This window comes from Salmo salar, chromosome 17, assembly GCF_965601325.2.
Source record: "Salmo salar chromosome 17, fSalSal1, whole genome shotgun sequence".
Taxonomy (NCBI): domain Eukaryota; kingdom Metazoa; phylum Chordata; class Actinopteri; order Salmoniformes; family Salmonidae; genus Salmo; species Salmo salar.
In genome coordinates this window covers 67,688,241-67,701,618 of record NC_138307.1, presented here as the reverse complement: position 1 = coordinate 67,701,618, position 13,378 = coordinate 67,688,241, and the positions used below count along the sequence as shown (strand labels likewise).

Genomic DNA, 13,378 nt, shown 5'->3' with positions numbered 1-13,378 from the left:
TGAGCAACCGTTCCATATGCCCCTGATGTGCCAGGTTGTTTCAAACAATCACCATATCCTGTAGGGCAACAACAATCATCTGAGTTTACTCTGCATCTGCTACGGATTATTTTCCTACGCTTTCATGCATGAGTTGACACGTGGTAGCAGGGCCTCAACTGTAAACCAGGAAACTGTACTCCACAGAGAACGCTTCAAACCCCCTTTTCCCCCAGCAGCAGAGTGTGTGTGTGTGTGTGTGTGTGTGTCACACTATCACCTTTTCTCAGTCAGAGAGTGTGTATCGCACTATAGCCTCGCAACAAACTGAAAGCGATACCGCTGCCTCTGTGTGTACGGTCCCCCCCCCTCCCATTGTTCACGCTTCCGCACTGATTGCTTCCATATTGGCTATGGATTTGCCATTCTACATAGAATAAGTGGACTGGGCGTATTAGGCTTGGTTCATTAACTATTTCTCATGCCCGTGTTCGCTCTAAATGAAAGAAGACAACTAATTGTCCAGATGACTTTGTCATATTTTCCCTGGCTTCTTTCCCAGCCAGTGTCAGAAGGTGGACTGTTAAACACAATACTGTGGTCCTTCAATGGACTGGGCCGTGTCGCATTTGGAGGATTGCGAGAGGTGTGCAACGTTAAATGTACATGAACGCTAGGTTTGTCACACCCTGATCTGTTTCACCTGTCTTTGTGCTTGTCTCTTCCCATTATCCCCGTGTATTTATACCTGTGTTCTCTGTTTGTCTGTTGCCAGTTCATCTTGTCTTGTCAGGTCTCACCAGAGTGTTTTCCCATCTCATTGCTCTCTCTAGTTCTGTTTCCTAGTTTCCCCAGTTCTGACCATTCTGCCTGCCCTGACCCCGAGCCTGCCTGACGTTCTGTACCTGCCTGACTCTGACCCGTTTACGAACCTCTGCCTGTCCTGACCCCTGTACCTTATTGACTCTGCCCTGGATTACAGACCTCTGCCTGCCTGTGACCTGTCTTTTGCCTGCCCCCTGTTTGGGTCAATAAACATCTGTGACTCTAGCTGTCTGCATCTGGGTCTTATCCTAAGTTCTTGATAAGGTTGTTTTTTATTCCTCTGACCCTCTTATCTAGCATATTCGAGCCTGTCTTGGGAGGGAGTAGCAGGCCTCAGAGGGCTTTAGCGGGTAGCGTTAGCGCCAACTCCGAGTGTAGCCAGCCACAGAGGGCTTTAGCATACATATATCAGTCTAGACTCTAACCTGGTTACTGTGAACGAAGAGTTCAAAGCCAAACTGAACAAAGAACAAACCACAAAACTATACAACCTCACTAACCCCATTAAAGTACATGACTCTTTACGAATGAAACAGTGAAGTCACGTACTGTAGTACACGTCAGGGTGAGGTGGGACTTGAGTTTGACACTTTGACCCTTTCCCCGAGTCGGTTGACTCCTTATGAGCCAGCTGCATTATCAATACGTAGGTCCCCCGTGGCAAGACGGCCCAAAATCTCTCCCTGATTGAGTGATTAAATAAGGAAGCAGGGTAATTGCATTAAGTCCTGTCCGGCAGCCCATTGTCCCAGGTCTAGTCGTGTCCTAATCTCCTGTTGTTAAGGGCTCAGTTATGAGGGGCCACTCGTGGCTCAGGGCCCCGGATGTAGGGACCCGGGGGACCCAGCAGATGTCCAGCTGTGCTGGGGTGACTCGGGTCTGAACCCAGGGAGACTGGGGGTTTAGGGGAATGGAACTGAAATCAGATTAGGAAAAGGGGAAATTAGTGAGTTTGGGAGCGAGACCCTTCCTCAGCCCAGACCGGACCCCTAGGGGTGCAGCTGTAACTCCTCTGATATCAGTGAGGAGGATAGAAGGAGAGTGGGATGGATGATGTGGTACGCTGAAGAGCAAAACCTCCTGTAGAGTCCTAGTACCTCAGTTACCTCAGGCTGTGGAAGGAGAAGAACAGAAGGTCAAACTCCTCACAAGGGCTCAGCAGGACTGGTTCAGTGGGTTCTAACAGGGTTCCTCTCCATAAAGTCCTCCTAACTAACCCAAGTCAGCTGTGAACACGTTGTCACGCACGTTTTTTCTCTCCCCAAAACACTGTGGGAGTGAATGAGAGAGGTGGATGGAAGGAGGCTGGGGGTCAGAGTGCACCTCAGAACAAACAGCCAAACCTGTAGGGGAGAAGTCTGGGAAGGAAATACTGGACCCAGCAGGCCTAGCTGGAGCGCTTCATAACACCACACACATTTAATAATGTCACACACACACACACACACACACACACACACACACACACACACACACACACACACACACACACACACACACACACACACACACACACACACACACACACACACACACACACCACACACACACACACACCCCACCCCCCTGGCTGTGACCTTGAGACAATCACACACCCAGCGGAGAGCCTGATAGTTTTTTACAAGCTTGTACCCGTAGACAATAATTATTCCTCAATCCATTATCTCCTTGGTTGTCGTATCAACAAAGTTTATAGTGGCAGAAGTTTGTCTCTCTGCTATTTTATCTCAAATATCTCAAAAGACTGCAATTAGCCTAACATTTAAAAAAAAACATCTTGCATTTGCATACCATTATTCTACGCGTCTTTTTCCTTTCGGCCACCAAAGACAAAAGCATGAGTTTGCATTGCTTCATCACGCTTTGTGTGAGCCGAAGCCTATTTGAGAATGTGTGGACAGTCAGGAAGGACACTGGAGGACAAAGAGTGAAATGAATGGATTAGAATAGAGGCAGGTTGTAGTTACATTGATGGTAATGGCAATGATGTTAGAGGTCATTTCCAGTACAGCTGTAGAACGTTTTTCTATCTGTTAACTGACTTCATGAATGGTCTTAAGTGTTGTAGTCTAGTGGTTAACAATACCTACATTATGAACACCTGCTCTTTCCATGACAGACTGACCAGGTGAATTCAGGTGAAAGCTATGATCCCGTATTGATGGCACTTGTTAAATCCACTTCAATCAGTGTAGATGAAGAGGAGGAGACAGGTTAAAGAAGGATTTTTAAGCGTTCATTGTGGAATGCATCCCTGTGGAATGCTTTCGACATCTTCTAGAGTCCATGTCCCAATGAATTGAGGCTGTTCTGAGGGCAATAGGGGGTGCAGATATACATGTTCCTAATGTTTGGTATACTCAGTGCATATAGACTATATTATATATTATAGCCCTATTGGTTAACAAGGTCATGTGAAAATGAGCTTCCTATTGGACAAGTTCAAGTCCATTTCATTCCATTTTGGGTGAGGCTTTTGTTGTTGCTTTGTATTTTAAGAAACGGAGTGTTTGCCAGACCAAAGATTCTGATGCTTCTGCGCATGTGTGAATGATGTTCTGATCATGTGTATATTTTCTACTTTATGCGTAGAGAACAGGCTTCTGAGGTGAATGGTGCTTGTTTAATAAAGTTAGATCAACGTCTGCAAGATCACATAATGTAGTATTCTACATAACAGAACTGGATATAACAGCATAGTATAATGTTACTGTAAGATACCACTGCACTTTTCTCTCATGTGGCCAAAAGCGTGCCACCAGGCAAAATACACAGGTAGTCTATGCGACAGTTTATTAACACCATATATACACAGGTAGTCTATGTGACAGTTTATTAACACCATATATACACAGGTAGTCTATATGACAGTTTATTAACACCATATATACACAGGTAGTCTATGTGACAGTTTATTAACACCATATATACACAGGTAGTCTATGTGACAGTTTATTAACACTATATATACACAGGTAGTCTATGTGACAGTTTATTAACACCATATATACACAGGTAGTCTATGTGACAGTTTATTAACACCATATATACACAGGTAGTCTATGTGACAGTTTATTAACACCATATATACACAGGTAGTCTATGTGACAGTTTATTAACACCATATATACACAGGTAGTCTATGCGACAGTTTATTAACACCATATATACACAGGTAGTCTATGCAACAGTTTATTAACACCATATATACACAGGTAGTCTATGTGACAGTTTATTAACACCATATATACACAGGTAGTCTATGCGACAGTTTATTAACACCATCTGTTCTAACATTCACTCACTGTACATTGTCCAAAACAACGGCGCGGGCTCCTTGGAGACAACGGCGCGGGCTCCTTGGAGACAACGCCGCGGGCTCCTTGGATACAACGCCGCGGGCTCCTTGGAGACAACGCCGCGGGCTCCTTGGAGACAACGCCGCGGGCTCCTTGGAGACAACGCCGCGGGCTACTTGGAGACAACGCCGCGGGCTCCTTGGAGACAACGCCGAGGGCTACTTGGAGACAACGCCGAGGGCTACTTGGGGACAACGCCGCGGGCTCCTTGGGGACAACGCCGCGGGCTCCTTGGGGACAACGCCGCGGGCTCCTTGGGGACAACGCCGCGGGCTCCTTGGGGACAACGCCGCGGGCTCCTTGGCGACAACGCCGCGGGCTCCTTGGCGACAACGCCGCGGGCTACTTGGAGACAACGCCGCGGGCTCCTTGGCGACAACGCCGCGGGCTCCTTGGAGACAACGCCGCGGGCTCCTTGGAGACAACGCCGCGGGCTCCTTGGAGACAACGCCGCGGGCTCCTTGGAGACAACGCCGCGGGCTCCTTGGAGACAACGCCGCGGGCTCCTTGGCGACAACGCCGCGGGCTCCTTGGCGACAACGCCGCGGGCTCCTTGGAGACAACACTGTATAACTCAACAAGATCTAAACGCATATCCAAATGAAAATGATCACGATCCAATGGTTGGTATGCAGATGCTGCATGTTTCACTGGTAAAACTTGAAGAATGATCCTTCTCGATTGAATGCGGTGGTGTTTTTGTCTTACAGTAACGTTATACTATGCTGTTATATCCGGTTCTGTTATGTAGAATACTACATTATGTGATATTGCAGACACTGACTCAGCGTTGATCTAACTTTATTAAACAAGCACCATTCACCTGAGTAGCCTGTTCTCTACGCATAAAGTAGAAATATACACATGCGCATGACGTCATCCGCATAAGCTTTGAGATCATTAGTTGGCGACTAACATTCCCGAAAAAGTCCAATCCGCAGCCACGGCCTGTATACACAGAATCTCACAACGCGGTTACCATGCAAACCATTCTAAGGCGTGGCATCATTCTGAGAACTCACACTGCCTACCTGCTCGGTGAGAGCGTGTGTGCCTGTGTGGTTTAAGCGAGCCGCATTTCGTTTAGAACTGAGAGAAGAAGTTAAGGGCTATTCTGAGGTAGTTCACATGGAACAGGTAAGAGTTGGATAGTCACTTCCATCAAACAGCAGTGGTCTTGTATCCGTTGTGCTGTGGCTACTGTAATTAGCGGTTAACACTGAAGAGGCCTTTCTTAGAGGCAATCTGCGATTACTAAATCTATTTTGGGACTTTTAAATTAAAGAATATAACTTACTGTATAAATGCCTCATGAGCTTAGTTCAACTGTCGTACCCCATCAGAACCCAAAATATAAGCTTGTTTTACTCCAATGTTTGTAAACAGTGTAATTGTTAGCAAACACTGTATAGCCTCAACACATGGTTAAAACTATCCTTTTGATATCATGGATGGCCAGTCCTTGCATCAACAGCTCTGTCTATGAATTTTAAAGTGGTTACAGCCACTCCCTTTACCAAAACAGTGGTGGGTTGACTGATGTGTTATTGTTTGAACTGCAGATTGCCCCTTTAAAGGGATAGCACACTCCCAATGTAAACTGGACCTACAGGACTTCCCACTCATCTCTGTAGATTGAGACAGACATTCGACAGTCATTCTCCTTCTAACAGGTGCACCATGGAGAGAAAAAGCCTATTTGCTCTTTCCACCTGTTGCTTCCCCTGGCTTTGGTCTCTGCAGATGCGCCAACTCTCAACTCTATAAGTAACTTCAGGAACTTTGAATTTGGCCACAGCTTCCCATGCCATGGCCTGATGCTACTCCACCATTTTGCTAACAATGTCCTCGTTGGCAAAAACAACACCAACAGCAACAGCCTAATCACACCAGTCTTTGTGCCATCAAGGGGAGACTGGGGCTTCCCGTGGTACGATAACGCTAAACAGGTGCTTCCATCCCTGGAGGAACGGGCTTAATACACGGTAGGGAATCTCAACACACAGACAGTCTCCACGAGGGCTTGGCACCTACCTCCTTATGCCACTCAAAGCTATTACCTCATGCCCTGATCCATAGAGAACAATAGGGACAGAATCATCCTCAAAATGCAGGGGAATGTGGTGGAGGCAGTCCACATAACACAGCACTACCCACAAGACGACCCCCGCAGCAAGCAGTACGACCCTGATAACACCTTCCTCCTAAGTGATCAACTGAAAACTGGAACAACGGGTATGCCAGAATTAGATGGGCAAACGTCCCAAGGAGTCTGCTTGGTGTGGGGATGATGGGAGCCCTCTACGAGGACAATAAAATGACCTCTGTTAGCCCCCTTGGCATGTGCAGCTACGGAAGCTTCGACGCCAATGTATACCTAAACCCCGGCCTGCAGGTCAGGCCCCTGATCAACTTGCACTCTGTTATCATGAGCGGCCCTAAGTATGATGACTCTGACCGGAAGATTCCTGTTAACAAACCTCCATTTGACTTTGATGTCAGTCTGCAGCTCTACACTAAAGATGGCCACGCCTGCGCTCGCCTGTTCATCAACAAGACCTTCACTGATTGGAAGAACAAACTGTTACACCTGGCTTGGATTCTACTCCTCTAACAAAATTGAACATACATTTTATTATGACACTTGGCAGTGGGCTGTTTTGTTCACTAAACAGGTGGACAACGACACAGACCCAGATATCTACACCTACAGGTCTGACATGTCCATCTCGCCCGGGGTCGAAGCTCGATTCTTCAATAAAAGAACCTTTTCTGAAAAGTATGTCCTCGAGGTACGCACTGCTCCATGGGAATCTTAATGCTGTCCAACCATAATTTTCTCAACATTATCTCAACATTATATTATACAAGGATCATTCTCACAGAGGCAGAGATAGAAGAGGGTCAAGGTGCTATTGAACCGAACATAACCAATGCTATGGGGGTCACACAAAGCATCTGGTTTCTCTCATTTGGATTGTAATCATATGGTTTCCATGGCAACGTAACAGTTCTGAATTCTACTTTGAAAGTATTCTGACGTAAGTAGGAACTAGCGTCAAACGCCTCAGACCCTGTAACCGGTCACATATATTTCAATGCATATCTGAAACGTGTCAAAACTGCACGATTCTGCACAGAATGACTGGCAGAAATCCATTCAAAGGAATGCAAATCTTCTTTTCTACACATCAGATCATACACAATATTACCTGATGCTCTTCCTTGAGTTGTCCTGAACTTTCCACTTTGTTATGAAAATACAAATTATTACTCCTTTCCCATATTTAAGCTATTTTACATATTTTCTTATTAGCCTTATGAACATAGACATTTTGTTTGTATCTGTACCAGAATGGTAAAAAAAGACATCAAATGAAACAGAAATGTCTGTATTGGTTGATATTGCAAAGAAATATCAGATATCCCAAAATATCCACATCAGTGCATCTCTAGCTTCTGTGTTGTCTTTTGTCGTGTTCTGTTGTAAAAAATGTAATAAAAATGCACTTTTACGCAGCTGTAATCAATGAATGTGAGGAATTGTCTGGCCTTAAAGAAGTTGGTAGAGGATGGACTTACAATGATGGACAGGAGTTTCCCGTAGGTCAGGTGTGCGGGGATGTGGTCTGTCTTGGCCCTGAGCGACTCTCTGTACCAGTGGCCCGCCTCCTCCAGCCTATTCAGCCTCATGTAGGCCTCTCCTGTTAGGGGTCAAAGGTCACAGGTCATGGGTGATACAGCCTCTCCTACTGTATGGGGGGGTCAACATTCAGAGGTCAGAGGAAAGGGGTCGTAGAGAGACCCATGACCTCAATGGCTTCTCTGACACTTTATACTAAGAGGAAGACTCGTATCAAAGATGTTGTAGTATGATGGGTTCTGTGACTTTCCTTTCTATCTATCTAGCGCATTGGTCACCAACCGGTCGATCGCGATCCATGGTATTCCTAGTCGATCACCAAACATTTCTGTACAAAACCCAACGATAAAGCCTTGTGTTCCTATTTTTTTTATTCGTTTTCGTGCTGTTGGTGCACTTGATTCAGCAGTCCTAGCCTCGGGAAGGCAAAGTGTTCCCATTTTGAACCATTTCATGTGTGTGAATGTAGAACTCTGCCTACCCAGCAAGCCTAGAGAGCAAATTAAGTGCACCTATAGGTCTACCTTTGGCCAATCAAATACCTCAGAGGTGATACTGTGACATTTCAAATCTTTTAAAACCATGACTAGAGAGAGCTGCTGTTTTTATGAGTAAGTTCATGTTTGTTGTTACTCAGCACTGCCAACACTTTGGTTCAACACTTTCATAAGCCATAAAATATGTTCTCCCTACTTCCACTCACGCTAAAACCAGCACTGCAGCTGCAATTAATGAGTATAGCAGTGTGTTTCTATGACCTTGCGTTGCTTTTAGCTGCTTGTGTCTTTTTTAATATCGAGGTACTTTCTCTGGTCATAGGAGTAACAACATGAATTGGTGCACGGGGCAAAAAATTATGCAGTGCAACTTAAGTTTCCCCATCAGCTGGAAGACTGTCCCCTTTTCTCAGAGGGAGGGAGAGCGGAGGGACAGTGAGTTGGGTGAGAGCAGACTCACCACTACCTTCCATGCAACCAAGAGAGTATTTACACAGCACAATGTAAAAACTGCTGGTTGCATGGAAGCTACCTCCCCGCTGCTCTCTCCCTGCCTGTGACTTCTGATATGAATGATGGCATGTTCCAGTGCTTCCCAGTGTCTCATGAATAGAGTTCTATAATAGATCTCCAACAGGTGCACGGCTGATAACAAGGCAGATGGAGCCCGACCCACTTCCAGCCCTCCATTCCTAAAAACAATCGTCATTCCACCAATAAAAAATAAATATTCCTCCGTTAAATCAAACCCCTGACCCCAATTTCAGTTGGAGCGTGACTGGTTTCTCTCGGGGGACGTCTCTGTTCTCAAAGCCGTGAGAATCCCAGATCTGATCCCAGCGCAGTGGCGCCGATCCCCGGGGCCCAGATGACAGCCCCCCTCTCACCTGAACAAACACTCTCCCTCTTCTCAGGCCCCCACCACGCGTCATCCCAAGAATGTTGCCGACACGGCACAGCAATCTCAACCATGCAATCAGGAAGGGCTTCTAATAATGTAATTAGTGATAGAATAACACAACATGGGACATGACTTATTATAGCCAGCTTAGTTTGAATTCCCTTTGAATCCTGATACACATCTACATTAGGATTGCCTGCATATTTTGGAGCTGTGGTGTTGGAATGGAATTAAACCGATGTTATCTGCTTAAAGCACATCAAATAGCTTCATTTCATGGAGATAATACGGGGAAATCTCTTTTTTGGGGGAGAAACTGAAGACCATAAGCAGGTTGTTCTACTACCACCAGAATGAGTCATTCTAAACACATCTTCCTCAATTACATGAATCAAAGATGAGGAGAATTATCGTATGTGATAGGTGGGAATTAAGAAGGATATTTGGATGATTAAAGTCGTCTCCCTGTGCCAAGTCTTCCCCGTCACGCGGTGAAGCTGTTGCCACTACCCAGCTTTTCACCTTCAGTAATTCAAAAGCCTGACATGGCTCCAGGTAGACTGTCAAACTAAATCTACCCCAGAAGACAAATTAGTTTGCTTCCCCATGAACAGAATACCAGAGATACCTGTCAACTCCATTTTAATTCCTGACTGTCAGCCCTGCAGAACACTGTGCTAGACAGGGATCTAGGGTAGAGTGATCCAGGGTAGAGTGATGGTAGAGTGGAGAGTGATCCAGGGTAGAGTGATGGTAGAGTGGAGAGTGATGGTAGAGTGGAGAGTGATCCAGGGTAGAGTGATGGTAGAGTGGAGAGTGATCTAGGGTAGAGTGATGGTAGAGTGGAGAGTGATCCAGGGTAGAGTGATGGTAGAGTGGAGAGTGATCCAGGGTAGAGTGACGGTAGAGTGGAGAGTGATCCAGGGTAGAGTGACGGTAGAGTGGAGAGTGATCCAGGGTAGAGTGATGGTAGAGTGGAGAGTGATGGTAGAGTGGAGAGTGATCTAGGGTAGAGTGATGGTAGAGTGGAGAGTGATGGTAGAGTGGAGAGTGATGGTAGAGTGGAGAGTGATCTAGGGTAGAGTGATGGTAGAGTGGAGAGTGATGGTAGAGTGGAGAGTGATCTAGGGTAGAGTGATGGTAGAGTGGAGAGTGATCCAGGGTAGAGTGATGGTAGAGTGGAGAGTGATCTAGGGTAGAGTGATGGTAGAGTGGAGAGTGATCTAGGGTAGAGTGATGGTAGAGTGGAGAGTGATCCAGAGTAGAGTGACGGTAGAGTGGAGAGTGATCCAGGGTAGAGTGACAGTAGAGTGGAGAGTGATCCAGGGTAGAGTGATGGTAGAGTGGAGAGTGATCTAGGGTAGAGTGATGGTAGAGTGGAGAGTGATCTAGGGTAGAGTGATGGTAGAGTGGAGAGTGATCTAGGGTAGAGTGATGGTAGAGTGGAGAGTGATCCAGGGTAGAGTGATGGTAGAGTGGAGAGTGATCCAGGGTAGAGTGATGGTAGAGTGGAGAGTGATCTAGGGTAGAGTGATGGTAGAGTGGAGAGTGATCTAGGGTAGAATGATGGTAGAGTGGAAAGTGATCCAGGGTAGAGTGAAGAGTGATCCAGGGTAGAGTGATGGTAGAGTGGAGAGTGATCCAGGGTAGAGTGATGGTAGAGTGGAGAGTGATCCAGGGTAGAGTGATGGTAGAGTGGAGAGTGATCTAGGGTAGAGTGATGGTAGAGTGGAGAGTGATCCAGGGTAGAGTGAAGGTAGAGTGGAGAGCGATCTAGGGTAGAGTGATGGTAGAGTGGAGAGTGATCTAGGGTAGAGTGATTTGGGTAGAGTGGAGAGTGATCCAGGGTAGAGTGATGGTAGAGTGGAGAGTGATCTAAGGTAGAGTGATTTGGGTAGAGTGATATGGTGAGCTGGGGTCGGAAACAGAAACAGTCTCCAGGACATGGGTTGGTCCTGGCTTTGATCCTGGGAAACACTTTCACTGGAAACTTTCATTTTCAGCCCATGGTTGAGCTTGGTCTGTGCTTGAACTATGTCAATCTTTAGAAAATGCTCACCTTTACTCTTTCGTTCCCTTTCACCAGATTCTAGGATGTTAACAATACAGTACATGATGATATATGACCCTCAAACTAAACCCGGGACCATTTTTTCATTGTTCCCTTCTAATCAGGGACTGATTTAAACATGGGACACCAGGTGTGTGCAATTCATTTTCAGGAAAGACAGAAAATCAGCAGGCTCTGGACTCGTAGGGTAAGAGTCGAGTAACCCTGATGTATGAGAATGTATGAACTGTTTGTTTTGTAAAGTGCCATGTTTATTGAACTTGGTGAGTAGAGATGGGGGAAGAATCCCCCCCAAATATTAGTGAAAAAATAAATCTTCTCCTGCTATTACTCACCCATCATGTTGTAGAGACTCTGAGGTGCAAACTGCTTCGGCATTTTCTGCACCGCTTCTCTAAAGACAGACAGAGCCTCCTGTCATAGAGGGGCAGGGCAGTTAGTCACAGTGTGTTTCATCAGTGTGTCACCATCCACCAAGCCTCTTCCTCACTGTCTAATGGAAAGGGCTTCAGGAAGATGAGTCTTTAGTCGGCTCTGTCATTTTGTCATGGATGAAGAGTTAGTTCATTTGAGCAGTGGCTGAGCTCATATAAAGCCAAGGCCGGAAGCTTAAGAAAGTTTTCAGACAGCTAGTTTTCAGGAAACTCCAGAGCTTAAGTACACTATCACAGTATGCTATCAAACTACATTTGCTGTATACATCTTATCCATTGTATTTATACGTTTCTACCATGGCTCCACTGTACTGTACTGTAGTGCACCTTCATAGATTATATTTCTATGTTTCTGCCATGGCTCCACTGTACTGTGGTGTAGTGCACCTCTATCCATTGGATTTCTATGTTTATGCCATGGCTCCACTGTACAGTAGTGTAGTGCACCTCAATACATGCTATTCATTTTATTTCTACATCTCGGCCATTGCTCTGGTTCTAATGTACTGTATTGAAGTGTACTTTTATAGATTCTATCCATTGCATTTCTACGCCGCAGCCACTGCCCTGTCTCCACTGTAGTGTAGAGTACTGTAGTATCATACCTCCTGCAGGCCCTGCTCGTGGAGCAGCTTGCCCAAGTTGTACAGGCAGCTGGTGACGGAGCTCTTGTGGGCATGGGGGTCCTTCAGGTTCTCGTCTGGGATCTCAGCGCAGGTTACAAAGGTCCTCTTGGCCTCCTCCAGACCACCCTGGTTCATCAGGATGATGCCCGTGTTCAAGTAGGCCGCTGTGGGGTGACGAGACGGCGCAGAGGAGGGGGAACAGAGGGAGAAGACGGGGTGGAGGAGGGGGAAAGGGAGGACAGAGGAAGAGGAATGAGGGAGAGAGAAGGCAGAGGATGAGAAATGGGGGAAGAGAGGGGGCAGAGGCGGAGGATTAGAGCAGAAAGAGAGGGGGGTAGAAATGGAGAAACAGAGGGGATAGATAGAAGCAGGGAAAAGGTTTAGGGGCGAGAAAACGAATCACATTTTATTTGTCACATGCGTTGAATACAACAGGTGTAGACTTTACAGTGAAATGCTTACTTACTGTCATGTTGGTATAAAGGGTCGGGAGACAGGTGCAGGAATGCGTAATAGGGGTTTTTATTTCCCAAATTACAGCGTGCCGTGTAAAGGCACGGGGACGAAGACCAAACAAACACGTATACAAAACACAGGGTAGAAACCCAAACAAAAGACCTCGAATAAATACACAATCGCACAATGATACCACACGGGACGAGACCCGTAATCATCTGTGCAATACACGCGGCACGAAAGCCAAAACTACAAAGCACAGGAACTCACACGACCAACGGACATTGGAACAATAATCGACCAGACAATGGTGAACAAAGGGCACACGTATACAATTACTAATCAATGGGAATAGGGACCAGGTGTGAGTAATGACAGTTTCGGAGGGATCCGTGACAGTTTGTGTGTGTGTTGGAGTGTCAGTGTAGTATGTGTGAGTGTGTGGGTAGAGTCCAGAGAGGTTGAAAGAGAGGTTGATGAGAAAAACTGAGGAATTAACAAGTAACTCATGCAACCCAAATCCCCTGCTTTTCCCGTCCTCTGCTAGTCTGATACAGTAAAATATGTCTACACATTACATACGTGAG

The 13,378-nt window shown here is 46.2% G+C and overlaps 1 protein-coding gene across 1 annotated transcript in view; it reads right to left on the bottom strand.

The window, feature by feature from the left end:
• Window positions 1-13,378, bottom strand: part of LOC106576554 (protein O-mannosyl-transferase TMTC2) — a 90,352-nt gene that overhangs the window by 20,090 nt on the left and 56,884 nt on the right. The window contains exons 6-8 of the mRNA XM_045700032.2: window positions 12,315-12,499; window positions 11,611-11,689; window positions 7,746-7,867 (exon numbers count right to left, since the gene is read on the bottom strand). Of these exons, the coding sequence (XP_045555988.1) occupies window positions 7,746-7,867; window positions 11,611-11,689; window positions 12,315-12,499 (386 nt within the window). The remainder of the gene's footprint in view (window positions 1-7,745; window positions 7,868-11,610; window positions 11,690-12,314; window positions 12,500-13,378) is intronic.